At 45.0% G+C, this 23872-nt stretch overlaps 1 protein-coding gene across 1 annotated transcript; it reads right to left on the minus strand.

The window, feature by feature from the left end:
• Positions 1 to 842: 842 nt before the first annotated feature.
• On the minus strand, positions 843 to 23437 carry LOC309603543 (E3 ubiquitin-protein ligase RBBP6-like; the record flags this gene model as incomplete). Its single annotated transcript, XM_082338363.1, has 18 exons — positions 843 to 2406; positions 3494 to 5227; positions 5926 to 6027; positions 6253 to 6618; positions 7723 to 7780; positions 7874 to 7952; positions 8033 to 8129; positions 9870 to 10135; positions 10584 to 10687; positions 12031 to 12203; positions 13117 to 13256; positions 14069 to 14165; positions 14282 to 14370; positions 16741 to 16785; positions 18235 to 18271; positions 18936 to 18974; positions 20656 to 20755; positions 23272 to 23437. 18 exons carry the CDS (start codon positions 23435 to 23437, stop codon positions 843 to 845), a joined length of 5256 nt encoding a protein of 1751 aa, XP_082194489.1.
• Positions 23438 to 23872: the final 435 nt, after the last annotated feature.

Below are 23872 nucleotides of genomic sequence, written 5' to 3' on the forward strand. Positions count from 1 at the left end.
ACACCTCGGGGTCAGGGGTGGGTTGGAGCTGGACACCCAGCTCGAAGCTGGACCCCTAACTTGAAGGCACCCTTGAGTGGTTCATTCGGTTAATTCAGTCTTGGCTGGTTTAGCTCTCCGTTTCTGGCTGCATTTCAGAAAACTTGGCTGGGGTTTTCCTCTTGGAAGGAAGGTGTTTTGCATACAAATATGTAAATACCTTCCAATTCTTTTCCCCTTTGCTGGCTTACCTCTCGGCAGCGCCTCCCCACATGGCATCCGTTCAGAAGACTGAAAGTCCTACCGCTCTTTGCAAAATTAAACCCGTGGACGTTATTTTTCATACATGTCAGCTACCAGCAAGCTTTTACTGGTGGCTTTTTTCTGTCACTAGGCTTTGCTCTGCTGATGTTCAGCTATCACTGAAAAGCTCATCACACCGGGTAGTTTACTGAAAACATTTTATTGTAATCAAGAAGTGACATAACAAGGCTGCAATGTATTCTGCAAATCATTCTGCTGCTATTTTATAACTGATACCAGCTGCTTCTGCCAGGCAATTAAAAGAAAATTCAACTGTGAAAATTTTCAGGACAGAAAACTCCAGCCAGACTAATTAACGGTGGTTAAAAATAAGAGGCCCCAGCAACGCCTTTCATGTTGCGTGGTCACAACTCACAATTCTGTACAAAATGTTCGCTTTTTAAAGCTCCGATGTAAAAATCAAACAATCCAGCGGCAATTTTTTAAGTGCAACGCAGGGTCTTTCATGGCATCATTTGCAATGCTTGAACTCGTTCACATTTTAACAAAGTTTAATACAGATGACTTGGGATTTAAGTCTTTTTTCATTATCTGTCATTCTATGTAGGGACAGATTTCACTTTTTGGTCATCTTGCTCCTTGTCTTTGCTCTTCTTCCATTTGTTCTTCTTGTGCTTGTGTTTGTGGCTCTTTTCCAATTCCGTTTCATTTCCAATGTGTTTCTTCTGCTTCTTCTGTTTCTTCTGCTTCTTGTCCTTCTTCTTCTTTTTTTTCTTGTTCTTTTTCTTGCTGTCTTGCCTCTCTCCTGAGCTGGCACTGCTCCTGTGGCCTCCAGTCTGACTCTCAGAAGGGCTTTGGCTACGGCTGCGCCTAACACTGGGACTGCTTTGCCTTTGACTTCGCCTTGCTTCAGGCCGGTCACCTGCAGCAGGTGCTGCTGTATCCTCTTTCACCTTATCAACAGCCTTTTCCTTTGGGTCGTCATGAGTTTTCCCTGCCGCTTCCTCACCTTTTGCAGATACCTTACTCTCACTTTCATTGCAGTCTGGTACAAATGCAGCCTCATCAGTGTCTCGCGTTCGATCAGAAGAGAGCGGCGAGGAGCTGCTTACCTGAGGCTTAGGCTGGGCAACACTTTTATTGTTTTGTCCAGTCACGTTCTCTTTCTCATGTTTTACATCTGGCGATTCCTCTCTCCAAGGTGCTTTATTACCACCTGGCTCTTTCTCTTCATTGCTCTTTACTTCTGGTACGTGCTTCTCTTTCTCTTCTCCTGCGTTTATATCTAGAGGTTTGGGTTCCTCCAATGTGCGCTTGGAATCGTGAGCAGCTTTGTGATCAGACTGCTGCTGCTCAGGCGGAGGGCTGCAGCTGCCCCTGTTGGCGTCTCCAGTGCACTTTTCGGACAGCTCTGCTCGTTCGTCTCTCGGCTTACTCTCCTGGACTGACGTAGATTCTCTGTTTTGAGAAGGGGACTCTCTTCCCCTTGCTAATTCACTCTTTTCATCTCTACGCTTGGAACTCGAATAATCTCTGTTGCCATCACGGTCAGAATTTTTGTCTTGCTTAGGAGTAAAGTCTTTAGCAGCGGATCCATGGCCAGTATCAGGCTTCTCTGAAAATCTGCGGTCTTTGGAAGATTGGGAAATACTTTTTCCATCTCCTTGCTCGGTTGCACGTTCTGAGGGGTCGTCTTCTTGCTGAACACTGCTCTTTCTCTTCTCAGAGGTGTCTTTGTCTGACAAAGAATGATCCCGGTCTTTGGTTTTTCCTTTTTCATTTGACATTGAACTTTTTGAACTTTTTGCGTCATGCTGGGAGCTTTCATAACTCACCTCTTTTGTAGTTTTCTGTCTTTCCTTCAAAGGCTCCGTCTCTTTCTCACTCTGTTTTACAGGGTTTGGTGGCTTAGCACTCGCATTTTGTACAACATTAGCAGGTTTTCCTACGGTTGCGGGCACCTGGGTAGATTGAATGTCTTCCTCTTCAGACTCAAATTCATCCTTCTCCCACTTTGACTGAGGGACCTGGATCATAATAAGGATGTCTTTCTCAGGGGCTGTGATATCATTATTATACTCCTCCATGGTCTTAATGACAGTTTGTTTTGTGTCTGGCTTTTCTTCAGTCTTTCTAATGGGGCTTCCTCCAGTAGAACTAGTGCTAAGAGGGAAAAAGCTGACATTAATCATGGGTGAGATATACGCACCGCCATCTTTTGTAACAGTTTAGAAAACGGCTTGTGTTTCCATTCTAAATCTTGCGTATTTTTTCAAAAGATGTTCAATTAAGGGAACAGACGAGAGAAAGGATGAGTCCACTAGCTAAGACTATGAGCAATCAATTAATTTAGTACCTTCCTACTCTACATTTAATTAACAAAGACACGAGATTATCAGATTGGGGACTGTCTGACCTGGTAATTCCTTCATGTCCTGCTTCTACCAATGGTAGATAAATTAGCTATACATTCTTGTTTCGACATCTAAGCAAGCAATGAGGGAGAGGTATACACAACCACAGTTTTATTCCCATGTCCCAGTGTTCTTCTTCAGAAAAAATGTACGTTTTAAAAACTGTTTAGAATATCAAGACACTATCTTAAGTCTCCAGTGACGTCTTAAATGGTTTGAGTTTGCGCTGTCCTGCTTCTTTACATGCTGAAATGTACGTAATAACAGCTTCACACTAGATTCACTCTTTCAAAGAAGTTGGCACTGAGCTGGAAGCAGTGTAGCTGTGTCAACACGGCACTGTGCTCAAAGCTCAAATCAGTACAAGATATTGGCAACCAAGCTGCTATTTCTGCAAGGTATCGTTTCATCTCACCCTGACAAAAGTAGATCATTACAGCACCTTGCAATTTTTCAAAGGCAACATATTGCATGGTAGAGACATGTCTGTTATCCTTGCCTTTAGCAGTAAGCTGGATCTGAAGGAAGACCTCGAGGGGACTCCTCAGAGAGTCAACATATAATGAATAAGAAGGGGGGAAAAAAGTCCCAGAAGTAAGGGTGAAAGACGTCATCAATGAATTAACCTTATGAGCTGTCTGGGCAGTACAGACTGCTTGTTTTCTTTCACAAAATTTGATTCTGACCCAAGTACAGCTTAGCAGGAAAGATCACAGATTATTCACTCATTTAGCACAGATTTAGCTGTTCCTTTCATTAGTCACCATACAGACTTTTACATTTGTTTGCAGGGGGGAGGGAGGAAAGAAAGAATAGGAAAAGAAAAGATGAGGTACCTGGTGCAATGTACCAGAGTTGCACTAGATCCATCAGCTGCCGTTCCTTTGCTTCTTACTTTTCCCTTTGCTTTTTCTTGCTTAACTTTGCTGCTGTTCGGCTCAGCTTTCTCACCAGGTTCTTCTGCAGGTAGCACATTTTCTCCACTCACAACCTTTTTGCCAGTTTCTTGGTTCAGTTTAATCTTTTTGGCGGGGTTGTTAAGAAAAGCAGGTTTATCCTCTTCTGGAGTTTGCTCTCCTTTTTCACCATCAGGCTCAGTCTTCCCCTTTGGTGGTCTTTTCGAGTCAGCAGCTTCTGCTTTAGAGGCCTTTAGGGAAGTCGCTTCATGTTCTTCAGCAACCTTTTCATCTACTTTTCGTTTTCTTTGTTCAGGTTTTGCATCAGAGGGGTTGCTTTTTTCAGCAGGTGTTTTTGACTTGCCCTCTTTGTTGGAGGGCTTCTCCGACTTGGTTTCTTTTCGATGGTCTTTCTTTGCCGTTTCCTCGTTGGCTGCTCTGGTTTCTGGGTGATCTTTTGTAACTTTGGGGTGAGCTTTCCGTGGGGAACCAAGAGCCTTCTCAGCCTTTTGAGAGGAAGAGGTTTTAACACTGTCTGTCTTTGGCAACTCCTCCTTCACTTTTTTCACAGCAGGTTCCATTCGAGGAGATTCTTCACGATCGGTGTCCACCTCCTCTTGGGAAGCTTTAGCTGATTTTATTATGCTGTCGTTCTTAGGCAGAACAGCCACTTCTGCTTTCCGCTTGGTCTTGTCAATTTTTGCTTTTGGCTTCTCCTTCTCTTTTTTCGCCTTTGCAGATACCGGTTTGAAAGCAAGAGAATCTGCTTCCATAGGCTCATCTCTCACAGGGGTGGCATCATCTCTTCTTGGGAGCATGAACAGAGAGTCCATTTTAACATCTGCGGCTGGAACTGGCTCTTTGGCTTTCCTCGCACCGTCTAACAGCTCAGCTTTGGGAAAGCCTTCATTCTCATCCCCTTTTCTTCTCTTCTGGGGGTTTTTATCTTTATTTCCTTTGCCATCTCCCAGTGGATCTTCCCCCTCCTTCTCTTTGCATTTTGTAGCATCTCGGATGTCACGGTGCTCTCTTCCAGAAGGTTTTTCAGGGTAATTTCCAGCTGTATTGCGATTTCTGTGGCTCTGCCCACCAGGATAATCCTCCCTACGTCCCCAAGCCTGTGGCAAATTCTCTCGTCTGGTCCCAGGCGGACCAAACCTATCTGGAGAAAAGTTGCCCCTGTTTACTGGAGGTGGAGGTTGAGGGCCAACAGCAAAGCTCTTGTGAAACTTTTCATACCATTCTCTAGAGTTCCTTTCCCATTCTCTGTATCTTTCCTTTTCAAATGGATCTCTCAAGTCAACAGATCTGCCATAGCAAGCTTTCATATCATGTGGAGGAACTTCTCTGTATCTGTTAAAATACTCCCTTCCTCCTTCCCCTCGAGGTACGGTCCGTGTAGTGGGAGAGTGGCCTCTAAACACTGGAGACCTTGATCGTGAACGGTATCTTCTTAGCCTTGAATGGTGATAACCCCGTGACCTTGACCTAGAACGATATTTATGACTCTTCCCTTTGCCTCTTCTTGAATACCGTGGGGATCGTGAGCAGGAACGAGAATGGGAACGACTAAAGGATCGAGAGTAGGAGCGAGAGCGGGAAGAACCTGATCTTGACTTGGAGTAGGTGTATGAACTTCTCGAGTAAGATGAAGCACTATAGGGAGACTTGGACCTTAAAAAAAACACAAAACACAAAAAAAGTGAAGTTAACTCAAAACAGTCGCTCTCCCCAGTTTTTTTCCTCCCAAATTTGGTTTGGGTTTCTTTTCCTCTCCACAGGCTAATGCCGAAGCTTCTTTCAGCTGCTGACATACTGCTACTGCAAACTGAAGGACTTGATCGTATGTAAAAGTTTCTGCTTACGAGACAGAACAGCTGCTGCATTGTTAGTGTACCAACATACAGGAAGGGGAAGCCTATTTCCACCCACTTCTATGACATTAACTACCACAGCTATTGATTGATCTAAGGCGGGGTATACTGGCCTCTACTGGTACATGAACGCACACATTTTTCACTACTCAACAACTACCTGCAGTGCAAATCATTTTTGTTGCAGTAAGATGCAAAAAGTGCAAGTCTTAATGGCTAGAGTGCAGTATCAAACACCAAGAAAACACGATTTAGCCTGAAGACGGCAAAGCTCCATTTTAAAATGCCAGCTTAGTCTCTTCATCTTCACTACTGGTTTGGCAATTTGTACAGGATGCAAAAGACTTGTACTGCAATCTTACACCCAGGACTATTTACTCCTGTCGCTGCTGATCCCTTGACTCATCCAATCCATCTGACGATGGAGAGGTGGAGGCGAACTCCTCCTGATTCTTCTAGACAACCTGCTTCTCCATTACGGACGTGTAAAGCAGTTACCTGGAAAACAAACGCCTACGCTCCTTTTGAATCTTTTTATATTCCATCAGTTCTTTACCAAAATCCTTTGTAAGCTCATCACATTTGGACTTTTTCTTCTCCCTGTTAAAAGAAGTTTGACCTTTCTTACAAGGATAGTTTGACCTTTCTTACAAAAAGACATCAAGAAAGAAACCCTGGCCGATAGGAGAAAATGTCTACTGCATGCAAATGCAAAAGGTGAACATCCTAGTTAAGCAAAGCCAGTTTAGAATGCCTAGAAGTTTCAGGGAAAGCTTTAGAATGACATTTGTCTGGGTTTACTTTTGCATGGAGCCAAATACTTACTCCTCTTTAGGTCTCTGTTGTTCTCTGTAAAACTCCTCCCTAGGTAAAGGAGGTGCTTGTGTCATTGGGATGGTATTTGAAGGAGCCGTTGGTCCTGCTGCTGGTACCCAAGCTGGCGACCTGTTGGCAGGAGCTGGGGGATATCCTGGAGGGGGGGCAGTGCACCCAGCAGCTGGAGGCTGACCAGGGGGAAACTGAGGAGGCAACTGGGGCGGTGGTACCCGCGGTGGGAGAGGAAGGGCATGGGGTGGTGGAGGATGCAAGGGAGGTGGAGGCACAGGCACAAAGATGGCGATTGATGGTGGCAGTGCTGGGGCCTGAGTCCTTTGGGTACGTTCACTAGGCGGGCGTCCTCGATTTGAACTTCTAAAGAAACCCAAAAACATGTGTCACTGTTTGTTACACTCTGCCCCCATTTTAAAGAGGAAGGCGAAGGAAGCGGGAGCACGGTGGCGAGCACTTCTTGTTCTCAACTTAAGCATTTCTCTCCCTGCTGTCTGTTCATTTGAGACTGCCCTCATTTCTTGATCCTCAGACTCGCCTTCCACATCCCCAGCCCCAGCGGTTCCCTCAGTCTTCTCTCCTTATACTCAGCTTTGCGCCTGTGGATGGAGGCTGCCCGTGCTTAAAAGAGACTCCCATCTCCCCTGGGCCAAGTGCCCACCGCTCCTCTGCCACTCCTTGATATGGTCAATACTTCACACTTCTGATCTTCAAAGCACTGCACAAATACTAACTCATCTTCTCTCAAACTTCTTTTAACTTCTTCCACATAAGCCTCCTATGTTGTTGCCTCATGAGGGTGTGTTTGGCCTGCTTTTGTCCCCAAATTGTTATTTTCTCGCTTACTGAATTTGAGATTTTAGACAATCTGTGGGATGGATCCTGGGGTTTGTTTTTATTTATCTTTAGCATAGTATGAACACAATGCCCCCTTACAATCTATCTATAACAAATATGTACCAAAAGGAAGGACTAACTTGACACTGCAATAATAGAGAAAACAGACTCCTCTCTCTCTCTCCAACTGAGAGAAAGCAGCTTGGCTATTTGAGAGGACTGAATTGAAGACATTCAAAATTTTTATAAAATAACACAACACAGCGTTGACTATCCAATGCTTTGCTCACTCAGTATCAACTAAGTTGGTAAAAAAGAACGTTGGAGGCTGATTTCTATGGGGAAATCAATTTCTCCAGCCCTATTCAGCCAGTGATCAGAAGGGTGGCTTTCCACCTCACCCTTTAATGATATTTCAATTTTATATGTAATTATGGTTTCCAGCCAATTCAAATGAAGCCATTTAAAAACGAATTACCACTTGTATTCTCCACAACTATCTGTGCACACTTATTTCATTCTAAATCAGCTTTAAGCTACTAAATTATTATTTGCTGTATAAGCTACGTGTTATGGTCTCGTTTAACGGGTTACAAGTAGGAATATATTGAATTTCTGTAGCATACTTACAGCTCCCAGCCTGGTCTGCCAGCTGCTGAGCGAACTGCGCTGGCTCTCCTGGGATGACCTTTTGGCGTGGAGAGAGGAAAAAGAAAAAAATCCCATTCAGTTGATCTGAAGATAAGTTTTGAAAAGAACTTCTCAAGTTATAGTTGCTTACCAGTTGTGTGTATTGAGTGTCCTTGGGGGCCCAGAAGACTTGGTAACGCTGGTTGTCTTACTACAGGAACCCGACAGCCCTTGTGAATAAACGCAAACAGTTGGAAAAGAAGCTCTGCTAAAATACAAGCAGCACTGCATATGTTGAAATAAAATTTACCTTCTCTTCCACCAAACTGCCGATTGACTGAAAGGAAGATTTAGAAAGCCCAGCAGCACTCACCAGCGCAGCAGGAGGTAGAACAGTACCGGCATCACTACAAAAAAACCCAAATTTTTATTATTCAAACAGTGTTTTGAAGTGCTACTTGAAATACAAAGTCCCAAGTGAGAAAAGGCTGACTATAGTAAATGGGGAAAAAAATGAAAAAATAATCTTCTCCAGATGTACAAATGGGAAGTTGGCCGATTCCAAATGAAGCACTGACGAGAAGTCTGTTTGGACTAGTGGCATTTAAGGAGAAATAGAACAGAATAGACTAGACTATTTCAGTTGGAAGGGACCCACAACGATCATCTGCTCTGACCGCCTGACCAATTCAGGGCTGACCAAGTTAAAGCATGGGATTAAGGGCATTGTCCAAATCCCTCTCCAACACTGACAGGCTTGGGGCATCGACCACCTCTCCAGGAAGCCCGTTCCAGGGTTTGAACAACCTCTCGGTAAAGCAATGCTTCCTCATGTCCAGTCTAAGCCTCCCCTGGCGCAGCTTGGAACCATTCCCACACGTCCTATCACTGCATCCCACCGAGAAGAGATCAGCACCTCCCTCTCCACGTCCCCTCCGCAGGAAGCTGCAGAGAGCAATGAGGTGGCCCCTCCGCCTCCTCTTCTCCAAACTGGACAAAGGCAGAGTCCTCAGCCGCTCCTCAGAGGACATTCCTCCCAGCCCTTTCACCAGCTCTGTTGCCCTCCTCTCGACGCACTCAAGGACCTTCACCTCCTTCTTCAGTTGTGGGGCCCAGAACTGCACACCGTGTTCAAGGGGAGGCCGCAGCAACGCTGAATACAGCAGGATAATGACCTCTTTTCACTGGCTGCTTCCCCTGCCTTTGATGCATCCCAGGATGCAGTTTGCCCTCTTGGCTGCCAGGGCTCACCGGAAAAATATTTTAGTAAGCTGGCTGCACATAAAAGGATTGGAGTACGTATAGCCCAGACACTGACTCTCAGTTGTGGAAGATGCAAGAACTGAAATTCTCTTGGGAAACGTTTATGTGCTGGCTCAGTGGCTGCCTTAGAGGTTCTTTTGACTTGTGACCTTTGTAGTCAACGGTACAGCTGCGCCTGACAGTCTTCTGGACAGAGTGGCTCTTTGCATTCCAGGCATAAAAGTGAAAGGACAGAAGCCCTCAACAACAGTACAGATTTTCCATGTATTTTCCTACCGCTTCACTGGGTTGCCTACTAGGACTTTGTTGGTAAATGTTTGTAAAGACTTCAAATTTACAGTGTTTCAATGTTTATTATCCAAATCTGCGTGCGGTGCTGACTACACGGCATTACTGAGAATGACTCTGACTTATAATACTGATGATAGAAATACTGTAGAAAAAAGTGATGTGAAACACCTGGTCAGTTTTACCTCTCATTGGGCTTTTTTGCTTTTCAGGAAACGATTATTTCCTCAGTACTAAAGAGAAATGAATGCACTCCAGAAGCTCTGACATAACCAAAGGCTTACTTTAGGAATTGCTAGCCGCTTAAACTCAAAGGGCTCCTGGGGGAAAAAAGTTCCTCTTTCAGGGTCAACGCGTACTGAATGACTTGTAAGAGAAGCAAACCAAAATACTTTGGAGAAAATTCTTGCATGAGGCACGCTTCCAAATTATTCAAGTGTCCTCATTCAAAGTAAAACCCAAACCCAGAACGGCCACAGTTCTCTGGAACTGTCACTAATGCTATAGAAATCGCTAGCTGAGAAGCTCAGGAGAAACAATCTAACTTCAGCACCTTGGTGCCTTTTATATTCGTGTTGATCTACAGATTTCCTTACCGAAAAGGTCCACCTGGCTTTTCAGCAGGGGCCAACGATGACAGAGCAGCAACAGAAGGAGAAGCCAGAGAAGCCAGTGGACTCATGAGCGGATCCCGCTGGCTGGAAATTGTTGGCCAGAGCAGAGGCTGCAGGTTGCGGGCTGTTGTTTGCCTCAGGAGTGGTGGTGGAGGTGGTGGCGGTGGCGGCTGCTGCTGCTGTTGCTGCTGAACCTGCTTATGGAGCCCTTTTGCGTAGCCAGTCCCATTTCTGAAGTTGTTCACAGCCTAGAGGCAGGAAAGCATTTACAAAAAGTTAATACGAAACTTCAGTAGACAGACGAAGAAAAGCCTGCACGGAGTAAAACTCCTTGTGTATTCCTGTAAATGCTATCAGTCCTAAAATGAATCAACATACAGATGTATGGATACATCACACTGAACACTGATATTCATGACTTGCAACTCAGAGCAGCCGTATTTAAAGTACTCCAGCGTTGGCACTGAATTTGAAAGTGAGACAAGCCTGTTAAACAAAAGGGTGACCTGAATTTGCCAGATTGTCTCTAAAGAGTTGTAAGCTTCTGTAACAACAGATAACGTATTTGAAAAGTAAATTGAGCCTTACTCCATTTAGCCTTGCTTAAGGAGAGGTAAATGAATATCTTCTTCCCTTTCAGCTTTTGGAAAATAGACTTTTCCTTACCAACAGTTTACGTGAAAGTCATCGTGTTACCTGGCGTAGGGACTTGTTGGCGACTAAAGCGTCAGGAGAAACGTCTGTTTGATGGCATGTTGGGCATCTGTGTTCCTCAGAGTCCAGTAACGCTGTTCTAATACCTGTGAATCATCAGAATCATCAAAACAGCTTTTAGCCAAACTAAGGAGTATTTTTGGGCTCTAATCAATTCTAAACACAAGTGTGTGGTTAATGGGTGAATATGGTCTTGAATTGAGAGCACGGAGCGATCAATGTTCAACAGTGTAAAAAATTTCCAGTCTGCAGCAAATAACTATACGGTTTGATACTGCACTCATGCAACACCTGAAGATGTACAGGAGGCTGTGCCTTGATGTTCCGACTGATCTTCTTTCCGCTGGCTAGTACAGTGAGAAGTCACTAACCTCAAGGTTAATGAAGAAAACACATTTCAACACATTAGGAGGTTTGAGTTCTGAAGGTTTTAACCAACCCTCCGGTGGAGAAGGCGGCGGATTAAATGCCTGACTATCCGTTTGTTGCAGACCACACCAAATCACCAGAGCTGGCTATATAATTTTGTATGAGAGAAAGGGCTGTGGACAAATAAATGCAGTCACTATCTAATTCTGGAATCTCCTGCACAATTACGCACTCTTCTCATACTCGTCCTTCCGTATTGTGCTGGTCTGGGCAGGGACAGAGTTAATTTTCTTCATAGTAGCTAGTGGGGGGCTATGGTTTGGATTTGTGCTGGAAACAGGGTTGGTAACACGGGGATGGTTTCCTTATGGCTGAGCGGTGCTTCCACAGAGTCAAGGCCTTTTCTGCTTCTCACACCGCCCCACCAGCAAGGAGGCCGGGGGGGCAGAAGAAGTGTGAAGGAGACACAGCCGGGACAGCTGACCCCAGCTGAGCCAAGGGCTATCCCACACCGTATGGCGTCATGCGCAGCATATAGAGCTGGGGGAAGAAGACGGAAGGGGGGGATGCTGGGAGTGATGGCGTTTGTCTTCCCAGGTAACGGTTACGCGTGATGGAGCCCTGCTGTCCTGGGGATGGCTGAACTCCTCCCTGCCCATGGGAAGGAGGGAATGAATTCCTTGTGTTGCTTTGCTTGTGCGCGCGGCTTTTGCTTCACCTGTTAAACTGTCTTTATCTCAACCCACCAGCTTTCTCGCTTTTACCCTTCCGATTCTCTCCCCATCCCACTGCGGGGGAGCGAGCGAGCGGCTGGGTGGTGCTTAGTTGCCGGCTGGAGTTAAACCACGACACGCGTGTAAAGAGATTTAATGAGATACATAAAAAGGGGAAAAAGCTTTCTGCCTTTTTTTTTCCTTTCTACAAGGAGAGTCCTTTCCTAGTCAGGCCATACTTCAGTCTTAAATCGAACTGGTGACAAAGTAATGCCGTTATCTCCTATGTCTGCTTTCAGAAGATCAGTTTGATGTTGGGGATTAACAAACCTGGGAGTAACACTTACATTCGTCACAGTAACTGTTTCTACAGCAGGGAATAACCACGGCATCAGTCATTGTATCTTTACAAAGGAGACACAGCAGCTCCTCTGGAACGGGATCATGGGAGGAGGAGGGGGAGGACGGCTCCTCGGGTAAAAAGGGTGGCTTTTCCTTCTTGCCTCTGGCATAAGCTTCCCTGGAGGCGGGGGGGGGGAAGGAAAAAGAAAAAAGTGAAAGACGAGGAAAGGAAAACTTTTCCAAGCGTAGGATTTTATCAAAGGAAGACAAGAGATGGAATTCTCCTCGCTCCACACTAGCCTTTGAAGACGTAGGCATCTCGTTTAAACTGCTTTTCTATAGCCACAAGACCAGAAGAGGGAGGGGGGAACAATTTTCCTTCTGCAGAACTCTCCCATTCATTGGATCAACTAAGAAATTGGCTCCGACTACAACAATAATGTTTTGACAGCTAGAAATCGGGTGCAAGGAATCCCACCTCTCCTTTGCCGGGGGTAAAGGTAAATTGCAGGCTCAGGATGAAGTGAGTCTCCGAGTAATTCCATTTTATAAATAAGGGCAGTCTATGTTCCAGCTTCTACAAAAGGAGATCCACGACAGAAAAGCAGAAGTGCTACCAAGTGCATTTCGTAACAGCCCCTCTTGTCAGCCCACGGCTGGATTTTCTGAGTTCAGAGCAACAGGGAAACTTCAGCCTGTTTCACACGTGAGCTTGGATAAAAGTCAGAGGGGGAGGAAATCTCAGTCCAACGGCGATGGGTTACATTTTGCAAGAAGCCTTTGAAACATAAACCAGCAGCAAAACGAGCTTTCAGAGAGAACAACTCCCACTGTCAACACTACTGAAATATTTTGCAGAAATACAGATTCTTAGCACAGCACTAGTTTAACCAGCTTCCAGGGCCATGAGCAGTAGGGCCACCCTATTTTAATCTTAGAAAGTATCACAGATTTTAAGGTTCAGATACAACGACAATGCTTCCTCCCCTGCAATTACAGAGGCTGGCCGATTTGGTCGCCTGGCCACTCAGACATTTACGCACAGTTTCTCTCATTCGCTTTTGGGTCGGTCCAATGAATTCCCTACTTACGCATTAATAGCTGGTATGGCATACTTCCCAGTGTTGGTTAGCATAGCACCCTTTGTATTGGGATCTTTCACCTCTATCAGGAAACTCCGTGGAATTCCCGTGCTCCTTTTAATTCTGGGAACAGACTCAACATTTTTGCCCTGTTAAGAGAAGAAAGGCAAACATAGCTCATCTTAAGACCCACACTTAAAATGACATGTCCATGATTATTCTAAGCAGAAAAAGCCTTTAATCCTCTCCTTTTCCTTAACAGAAGGGTTGCTTGACTAAAATACTTATTTTCCTAAATGAATATAGCCAGGGTGTTCCAAGGCTTGAGCAGTGTTTTGAACGCCGTCGACACTCTTGGGCTTAACTTCAGGTTCCTTAAGGGTGAAATATCCCTTAGCCTGCCCTCCGCTCAGAAGAGACACCAACCCGCTCCTCCTCCAAAGCGCAATTCCCAGGGCGAGCTCAGTTCAGTGCTCTGAACCAGGCACTGAGGAACTGTATATGAAGGTTCAGTTCATACCTCACGCATATACAACGGTAAATGGCATGCATACTCACCCAGAGGCTTGTGTCATTAAAACAGGCAAATATTCAGCGGGTGGGGTCAACAGAAAGGAGCTTGGGTTTATACGAAATACTAAAAACTGTGAACTGTTGTTAAAAAGAGTTAAAACCAGAAACATTTCCAATGATATTGGAATATCTAAAAATATGCATGAAAGTTCACAGAGAACGATCTATGGACATATTGAATGTCTATGACCTGGAAAAAATAAAAGTTTACATTTACAACTCCAGGTTTCCCTTGAATTTTGAAGGGCTTTGCAACATTGCCATACAACCTCTATATTTCACCCCCAGAGAAACAATTCCAAAGATGAGCAGTCATGTAGCTGTTAGGTAACTGCCAAGGTATTAAAATGAACCCCCAAGTAACACCAGAAGTCCCCCTCAACCTTACCCCATTTGTTGGGCAGTTCTTTATATAGTGGCCAGGTTGTCCGCAACGGAAGCAGGTATATGATGGTGGAAGCAGACCCAAGGGTTTCTTCGTGTAACTAAAAGGTTTTGGGGAAAAAGAAAAAGCTATGCGTGCGTCTCTCTTGTTAAAACAAACATCTCTATGATTTTTCCATCATCTTCAAAGAACAGATTGGACGTTATCAACACTTACTTGATTGGATGATACTCATGGCAGGACTGTGTCATCATAGCCTTGATTTTATCTTCTTCAGAGGCATTGGCCTCAGCCAGATTGGCAGTCTGTTCAACAGGCAATTATTTGACACACACATTAGAAACACATTTCAGCCCACACGGCCAAAGACACCACCACTCCCCCGATCCTGCAAAGAGCAGCACAACGCGGGCTGAGGTTGCATGAAAACAGCCGCTGACAGAAAACAGAGCCGTGCTGAAGATGCTCTGGGGAGTCCTTAGGCCACGGCAGGGGGTTTATGGGCCTGGGAACCTACTTGAAAAGAGCCTTCTTGGGCACTCCAAACCTTGGGCTCTCTTTGTACCTCACACAAAGACTCCTGTAACCAATCCAATGTGCTTCCAAGTGGACTGAAGCTCTGTGTAGGAAAAATCATACTATCCAGCACTTTTAAACGGACTTTTAAGCCCCAGACTATTTGAAGCAGAAGATAGCCACTGGACGTTTAATTGAGAAAGATGCAGGCAAGTACCATTATTTAGATTTTGCAGCAGTAAAAGGACACACAAGAGTCGGGGAAGTGGGTCTTGCTGGCTGAAATTCAGCTTCAGACACAGAAGCATTAAAAGGAATCAAGCTTTTGATAATCCCTCAGCAAGACAAAAGATTCTTGTCAGTGGAAATTTGACCACGATGTGCTGTAGGCAGTCCCAGCTGCACGTTCCCCCCCGCTACCCTCTTCATATTCAGCGATTTAACTGCAGCAAGCAAAACCTGCCGGTTTTTCCAGTTGACTGTGTCCTTTTAACATACAAATCGTAATAGAAACCTTATCCAGAATTACTGAAGGTAGCTGATTTTTTTTTAAGTCGTGTTTGTTCCAATGTTTTTATTACACACCAGCCCAGATACAAGCAGGGCCTGAGGGAGTGACTGTAAATGATCTGGACCTTCAGGCACTGATCATGCAGGTCAACCACTCCTGCTTTTGTTTTTAGATGCATTCACTCCCAAAAGCAACCAGCCAGGTTCAACATTCTCTTAAATGGTTGTTTCATATACACAGCTTTTTCTCCACAGTCACATAATGCAGATCGACATCTATGAAATCATTAATGTTTATAGAAAACTTTACAGATACTTGACTCGTTTGTTTGAACCCAAACGGTTCACAAAACACACCCAAAACCCACAAAACCTTACTAGGAACAGACCAAAATTCAAACATAGCATTTCATACATGGGAATAATAAAACAGAAACCTGCTAACACATTGCCTCCATGCTAAGCCAGTCTGCACTGAAGAGGTCAGAGCAAGTAACAGTTTTGAGCTGCTTTATGCTATGTTCCTGTATTTTTCTGAAATACTTAAATTTTCTCAAAAGCTTCAATGTGTGCCCTACTTGGACAGGTTTTCACATTTCAGAGTAAAACTTCACAGGAGTTTACAGAACCAAGGACACGTTCAGAGACAGCACCAATGGAGACCAATTTCTTTTGGTGGCTGCCTTCCAAAGAAATTTATGTTTCCTTCCCCCCAGTGTACACAATTTAATTTCTGCAGGAAGAGAGGGAAGAAGTTACCCGTGGGGAGAGATTTCTCTTTCTCGGCAATGAACTCCAGCCTTTATTTTCAGAAGAAAGGACCAGCTCCTCTGCATTAAGCCCTGCCTTCTCTAATCTTTGTAACTTTGCAGACTAGGAATTCAATTGGCTAGCACTACGCCTGTCACAAAGGGCCATCACTAGTGCTTTCCCCGACAAAGTGACACCTGGCTGAGCAAAACCAGCAAGCAGCTCCATAGCAAAACAGGGCGTTACAACCGTTTCAGAAGGGCACATCTGCTAATATGCCACACATGCGCATCGGCATGTTCCTCTCGACAGTTAGGTACACTGACACAATTTACACAGTCTGCATTCAAACAAATTAGACCGTGGTGTCCACTGTAGATACGCTACAACTGATGAAATTGTGCAGCATCCACAGAATGCATCTAGAACTATAAGGACTAGAAATTCAAAAATAGCCATGCAATTGTCCGTGTTCCAGAAGCGCTTCTATTTTGGCTGTTGCAAACCCCCTTGAAATGGCCATAACTTACAGCCAATTAAATTCTTCTGTAAAAAGTGTGTTAGTTTCCAACGCAAAATTAACAAAACATAGGAAAAACGGTAAACGGCTTCCGAAGTGCTGCTGCTTTGTGTCTTGCAGATGAGTAATACTGCAACATTATGTTGAGGCTGAGAAGGTACTCCCCTTCGATCTTCCCAAACGGGCAGCTCCTCTTTACAGGATAGTACCAAAATATACACACGTTTTAAAGTTAAAATAAAAACTTTAAATTGCTAAGAATTAAATTAAAGTTGTGTTCACATTACAACAGTCATCCAGCTACAGATCACGGTATAGGACTGAAAAATATGAAGCTAACACTTTTTTTTTTAAGTATTTGACAAGAATATGTACATACCTTAGCAAGCTGGCCCAGAGAAATAGATGCGGAAGAGTCATCAATCTGTTCACAAAAAATGAAACACAGATTCAAGTTCTACAATCAAAACACAGCAATAGTTAACCTCTGCTGTAGCCTGAGAGCCTGCGCTATGTCCTCTGAGTGTCACTCAAAGAGGCATTTCTAACCTAGTGCAATCTGTATCTGCTCAAAACAAAGTCCAAGCCTATGACAGCTTAAGAGTGCCTATGTGGTTCATGAGAAGAAACTGAAAGAACCAAACCCGCTTGCGATCAACTCACTGCTCCAGAATATCGCAGAGAAGGACCCCTGTCCAATGTTCACAACTGCTTAAAAGCTGAAAGGGTAAGAAAGCTGTCAATTGTCAGCTCAAAAGGACTTAAAAAAATACTTGAGTTTGTTTGAGAAGGAAGCATCACGACAGGAGACTTCTTTTCAGTGTAGTTTGTAAATTAAGCAGTTAACGTCTCGTCGTTTAGAAATGCACACGGTTTGGGTTTATGGACACAGTACAGTTGCCCGTCAAAATAAAGCACGGGCGTATATGCCCTGAAACATGAACTCTGCCCCTCCTGTCCACCAGTTTAAGAATATTCACCGTCCCCCACCAAACCCAAATAAGAACACCAATCCAAAACATCAGCCATACAAGTAACCACCACTTTGTCTAGACAAAAATCAACTGCTCAAATTATTGAAATAAAGGTGACCGAGAGCTTGGCCAAACTAAAAATTCAGCCAGGAAGGATCACAGTTGTGCCTGACGGTGCTAAAACAACGGCCATGACTCTCTGCATTTCTGCAGCCTCGAAGGACAAACACCAACTAGAGATCCTTGCTGTTACTGAAACAGTAATCGAAGTCAAAAAGGATCCACTTTCCTGCTTTGGGCGTAGTAACATTAGGGCAAGAGCGCCAATGTGGAAGTGGAGAATGATAGCTAACATAAGACAAGACAATGAAGAAATATTCAAAGTGTAAGCTTTTGTGCATGCTTTTTAAAAAAACTCTTAACTCATTTCAATTTTGCTGCTTTACTCTTCAACAACAATTGGCAAGCTTTCCAGTGCTTTATTCCCGAAAGAAACAAAAAGCACACGACAAGCTGTACAAACATACATCTTGCCAGCTCTAGGCAGCCAGATGGAGAACACGGCACCACGTTCAGCTGTGCAAACCCTGAACCTACATGATCTAAAACCGATCACGCGTCCTCTGTACAACACAAAGTCATTCAGGACATGTTCTAGCAGACTCAGTACGAAATACAACGCATTACTGGGCACAAATACCAACGTTCACATCAGAGCTGTGCAAATAATGGCATTACTCAGTTTTTACTATGCCCAATCAAAGACATTGTATTTACAACATATGCTATGTTGTACTGGAAAAGATATTAAGTTCATGTTTGGAAAACTACTACAAAACTGCATTGTTTAGAATTAAGGGCAGTGTGTAGAAAAAAGCGTGAGATTGTGTTTTACATACCGCTCTTGATGTGCCACTCGCTGGCTCAGTTCGACTTCTTCTAGAAGAAGAAATAAAGGTGATCAGAACTTCAAATAAAGCACTTGTACCCAACGTAAAGTAGTGAAAACCGGTTATAAAACCTGAATATCAAAACATTATGTCCCGATAGTCTCGTACATGTGGAAATTTATTCATATACACAAACTGTTCTCCCTTGGTACATGCAGTGCAACTAAAAAATAATCCCCAAATCACGTTTCTACTTTGTCACAAATTACTCTAAGGCTTACAGCTATAGAACACAGCAGTGCAAGAGCAAGCCCTCAGGTATTTTGTCTCTGCTATGGAAGTATCAAAAATACAAAGTCTGTACTACAGGTCTGTGTTCTTCCATAATCAGCCATCAAAACACGAAGGTCACTTTAGCCAATGTGGGTGCCCCCAGCGTTACAAATAGGCACCAGATACAGCACTTCAGTTTCTAAGAAAGAACAGGGACAGTCTAGACACTTTGAAGTGCAAGTGCACGTACGTTAAAAAAATCAGCCGTCGGACAAAGAAATACCAAAACCGTCAGCAGCAGAGTCTTTAGAACAGGGTTTCTTTGTGGAAGCCCAAGCCCTGTGCTCAGGTATCTGCCATATTTAGCTATGAAAGTGCCAAAATATTAAATGTGTTACGTATGCTATATTGACTCAAAATAGTAATAGAAAGGTCACCTGAAAGCAGTTCCTGGGGCTTTGTGCGACTTAGGAGTCCTGCGACAAAAGAAAAAGGTCTTGATTGCCAGAATTTGCATTAAGATAATCTTGAAAATGTTACAATAGTTTAGGAAATATTTATTACATTTGAACACTCGCTGAGATTCCACACACTCATTGATCTGTACCTGCATGCTACTCATCATGGATCAGACATGCAACCGCTGATAGCGTTAGCAAACAATTCATACGTCCTCCAAAGTGTGCCATGAGCAGAGGCAATTCAAAGGCTGCAGTGGAATTTAGGTACAAATAGAGAGGGCCATTCTTTCCTCATCCCCACATGCAGGCATTTATTTGGTCTTTGATGCTAGCAGCATCTCTCCTCTCCTTTCAGGGCAGCATTACAATACCAGGAGAGGGTGCCATCCAACCCGAAACGGAGGATGCATTGACAAGACGGCGCTAAGCATACGCGTTGAAATTAACCCCCAACACAAGGCCCTGTTTATAAGCACAACGCTGTGGCGTCCAGAATTACCAGGCAGCGCCTGAAAGCACTGTAACAACCACGGCAGTAATACGCCCAAAGTTTACATGCAGAGCCACATAAATTCAGGGGTTTTTGCTTGCAAAGGCTTCCTGGGTCCCAGGATGCTCCTGTACTGTTGGTTCAAGACACGCTGTAACTCATCAGTTTATTTACTGAGAACCAACATTAGAAAGACGTGGCAGAACCCCAAGCTAATAATAGCAACTAATTGTGGTGGAGAGGCGTATCTTTAAGTAGGCTGGCAAAGAGGACCCTCCAAACAATGCCAGTGGAGCTAATATAGAACTGGACTGCATGAATACATAAATGACAGCAATAATCCTGTAGTCGGGATTGCATTCGAAGGGCTGTCATTTTAATCAATATGCCCGGTTCTCTGTCCTCCGTAAATCTTAGGAATACAGAACTAAAACCTGGGGCACCGGTATCACCTTAGGGTAAAAACAGACTTAGAAGGATAACTAGTAACATTTGGTACCGTGCTAAACTGCTTACTGAGTTTCAAGTTTGGAAAGGATTACCAATTCTTTCATCGTACTCGCACAAAAGGCAATATACTTTAGGATATTGTTGTTTTTCTCTTGCCTGAAACGGACATTGTCTTTAGGAAACTACTAAGAATCACTTCTGAATGGAACTTCTTGTTTGCATGGTTCGCCAGCTGGCAACCCTTGGTCTGTCCTCTAGAGCTAGCGTGCAAAAGCCCCAGATTTGGGGGTTAAGAAGAGCTGCCATATCCCTCCCCCCCTCCCCCAAATGCAAGGAAGAGTCAAACCCTGAGAAGCAGAATCTTCGGAGATGGGAACAAATTACAAGTTTACACTACAATGCCTATCTGTCTGTACTATAAAAGCCATCAAAGCAAACACATAGAATAAGGAATCTCTCCATGTAGAGGAAACAGGATCCACAACTTGGGTCTCAGAAGAATCAACCCCAAGAACAAACCCAATGAAACCATCTTAAAAGTTACCACTGTTGGAGGTTGAACCCCATGGCCCAGCAGGTCTGAAAAGGTAAGTCTGCTTTGGGACAGATAGATTAAAATTTACCCCATTACAACAAAAACTAACAGCAGCTTTCACAAGAAAGATCCAATCGGAATGCCTCTGTAAACTACGAGCAATAAAAAAGTTAACACACTGAAACCCCCAACAAAGAATGCAATGCTTTACGGATACTTACATCACGTATGGTTTGCTGGCAGCTTTAACTCCTGCAACAGGGATTCTTCGAACGATGACCGAGGAGTTCTTAGGAATGAGGGCGTTATCATCGGTGTATTCTGCAAACAACATAAATACAGACAAAAACATTAGTCACTTCCTAAGAATGTGTATTAATAGCTAATTACACAGCACTTCAGAGAACCCCCTCACAGATGTCAAAGCAAAATTTGATGTGTAACATCGCGCTTTTATCATCTCAACACACTAACAGTACAGTTCAAGAAATCTTCAGGTCTGATAATCAAACACAAGCAGCACCATCTTGTTCTTTTTTTTAAAATAGTTGGAATGCCAACAGCAAAATGGTCCCAAGGGTCACTAAAGGAGGCTCTGCTAATGCATGAGGTTCTTTCCTGACCTAGCTGAAGTGGCTTTTGCTGCTGTTGGGCTCCAAACCCAGGAGGTCTTTGAAGAAAAACAAACAGCAGCAAAGTCTCACCTGCATAAACCAGATTCTGAAGCCTGACCAGCTTGCCCTGCAGCAAAACAGGCACTGCGCTAAAGCCTGGAAACTCTGCGCCATTGCTTCAGTAGCCGTTCACTAAAAACGCTTCAGCTACGCTGCTGGTGCTCAGGACGGACAGAACACGGAAGAGAGCCTGCCCTCGCTGCCTATTTCTTGGAGCTTCATCCATCAACAGCCACACTTCTCAGCTGCTCGTTACACTGAAATGGAAACGGGGCTGGCAGTTCTAGAATCTGGATCACAGAAATGTTGGGTGGGTTTTGAGCTTGCTTTCACAAGCAGGGCAGAATGGGCTCCAACGCGGTATCTCCCCTCTTCAGCTGCTCATCTCGTTTGAATGAACCAAAGGAACGTGAATACTTTCCATTCACTTTTTGCAGAGCAGAGAGACTCAAAGGAAATTCCTTAGGAAGGCAGCCTCGGAAAGCCTCTCGAAAACAGCGTGTGCCTGAAGCTACCCATGCTCTGCCTTGGCTCACACCATGTCAGTCTGCTGAAGAGGAGGAAAGCCGCCTGACCTTTACACAAGGCCCCAACAAAAAACCACCTGCCTGAGACACTTGGACTGAGACAGCTTAAAATGCAAAGATCTCTCCATGAGAATGGTTTTGATATTGCACTTCCACAAGCTGGATATGACTAAATATGTTAAAGCACTCTCAGCAGCCATTCCCTGTAATCTGCCTACAGTTTTCAATATCAAAAGCCCTTACCTTCACAGACTAAATCAGGACGATGGTCTGAAACCCAAAGATGCTGCATACCCAGCCAAGCTCTGTCAGGGTGGTTTTGCTCAGTGATCACATACAAAATAGGAATATTTCACAATTTACGCTCCATTTTTCAGTGTCTTAGTCCTAGAAAGGACTACCATTGACAAAACCAGAAGCTTTTCCAGAAGGCCCATATCCTGAAACCAACCCCTAGAGCTCTTCGCAAAAGGAAAATCTAACCATTGCGCAGCCCCCTGTCAAGAAAGGCCTGCCCTGGGACGTTTTGATGGAGCAGGAGCTCCGACAGTACTGAGGCCCAGACAAAGAACGGGGAGCTCATGCCAGCTGCACTTCTCGAAGCCCCAAGCTTCAAGGTTTTGAGCTGCTGAACGAAGCCGTGCAGAATATTCTTCCTGCTCCAGATCACAAACCACCGGATTTCGATTTCAGAGATACGTAATAAGCAACAGTGGCTCCACAAAAAGGCAGGGGTTTGCTACGCCTGTGCCCAACTGAGGACTGTGGGGGTTCTGCAGAAGATTGCAAGCGGCAGCACCTCTCCTAGAAAGAGACTGTATATATGAGGACAGCAACCAATGCTTTGATTCACAAATCATGCAAGCCTGCAGCGGTCAATTTGAACACGCACAACGGGTGTACGACGCAGAAAGAGGAATAAGACCTCTTTTAGTATCTTGTGACAATTCATTGACCGTTAGAGGAGAAGCATTGACATCTGCCTTCTGAAGCGACTATCCGTGCATGTATCTGGAGAGAGACAGGTACGTGCTTGTTTTCAATCCGCTTGTGAAGTGCACACTGAAGAGAGCTCCAGCCATCTAATGACAGACTGCTATAAAAATGAATTCACCTTCCAAGTCAATCAGTCCACATTTAAATGGATCACCTGAGGAGTGACAATAGCTTGGTGAAGTAAAGGCTTTATTTGTGTAGGACACTTATCATGGCCCATATTGGTATTTGGTGCTTGAAGGCTCCTACTGGCTCAGCCAGCAGTCAGAGAATTTGTGGAAGAATGTTTGCATACAGCAGAGGACATTGCTGAGCTCGTTGTGGGAAGGGACCTGGGGCCAGTTGGCTTTCATACATTTATTTTTCCTTTGCCTCAATTAATTGAATGCATTTTGGTGAGGAAATTTTGTTACAGGTGAAGTCAAACCACGTAGACTAAAAAGTTAATTTTTTTTTTTTTTTTTTTTAATCGGAAAGGACTAAAGCTAAAAAACGTGTCTAAAACACAGCCCTGAAGGAAGCTGTCAGGACAGCGACGACAAAACAACAGCTCTGTCGGGCCCCCAGCACAAGTCACAGCTACCGACTGTGGCCGAATCCCGTTATCGCGTCCCACCCCGTGCCCACCACCCCCACCCACCTTCTTGGGTCTGGGCGTTGGAGATCTGCAGGTCACAGTTGGCCGCCTTCAGCTTCTCGCGGCCCATGATCTGGCGCTTCAGGTCGCACAGGGAGATGTGGAGCCCATTGAAGGTGACTGTATCGTAGTTCAGCTTGGAAAAGAACTTATAGTGGATGCACGACATGGTCGGTGCCTGCTCCGCGACGACGTCTACCGCAGCAGACGGCGTCGCAGCCTCCGCGCCAGGACAGGGCCTGCGGCAGCTCGGGGAAGGGCCCACGGAGGGGGCCAGGCAAGCAGCACGGGCTGGGCTCAAGGCCGCTCAGAGGCCACAGCGCTCCACCACGGCCAGGCCCCCTGGCCTCAGGCAGACTCGGCTGATGGAGGCCGAGTGGTGGACTCCATCCCGGCGGTGCTGCAAGGCCCCGGCCCTCGCCCCTGCAACGCCCCTGCCCACAGCCCTCGGCGATGGAGCTGGGCTGCGGCGGCGGCTCCCGCCCGCTCCTCCTCGCAGTCCAAGCGGGCGAGTGGACGACGGGGAGAGGCCCCCACGGCCCCGGCTCAGCCTCCGCTCCCTCTCTGCACGCAGCGCACCTCGGCCCAACCGCTCACTATGGCA

This window comes from Platalea leucorodia (assembly GCF_965183815.1).
Source record: "Platalea leucorodia genome assembly, contig: HAP1_HAP1_SCAFFOLD_124, whole genome shotgun sequence".
In the NCBI taxonomy this organism is placed as follows: Eukaryota; Metazoa; Chordata; class Aves; order Pelecaniformes; family Threskiornithidae; genus Platalea; species Platalea leucorodia.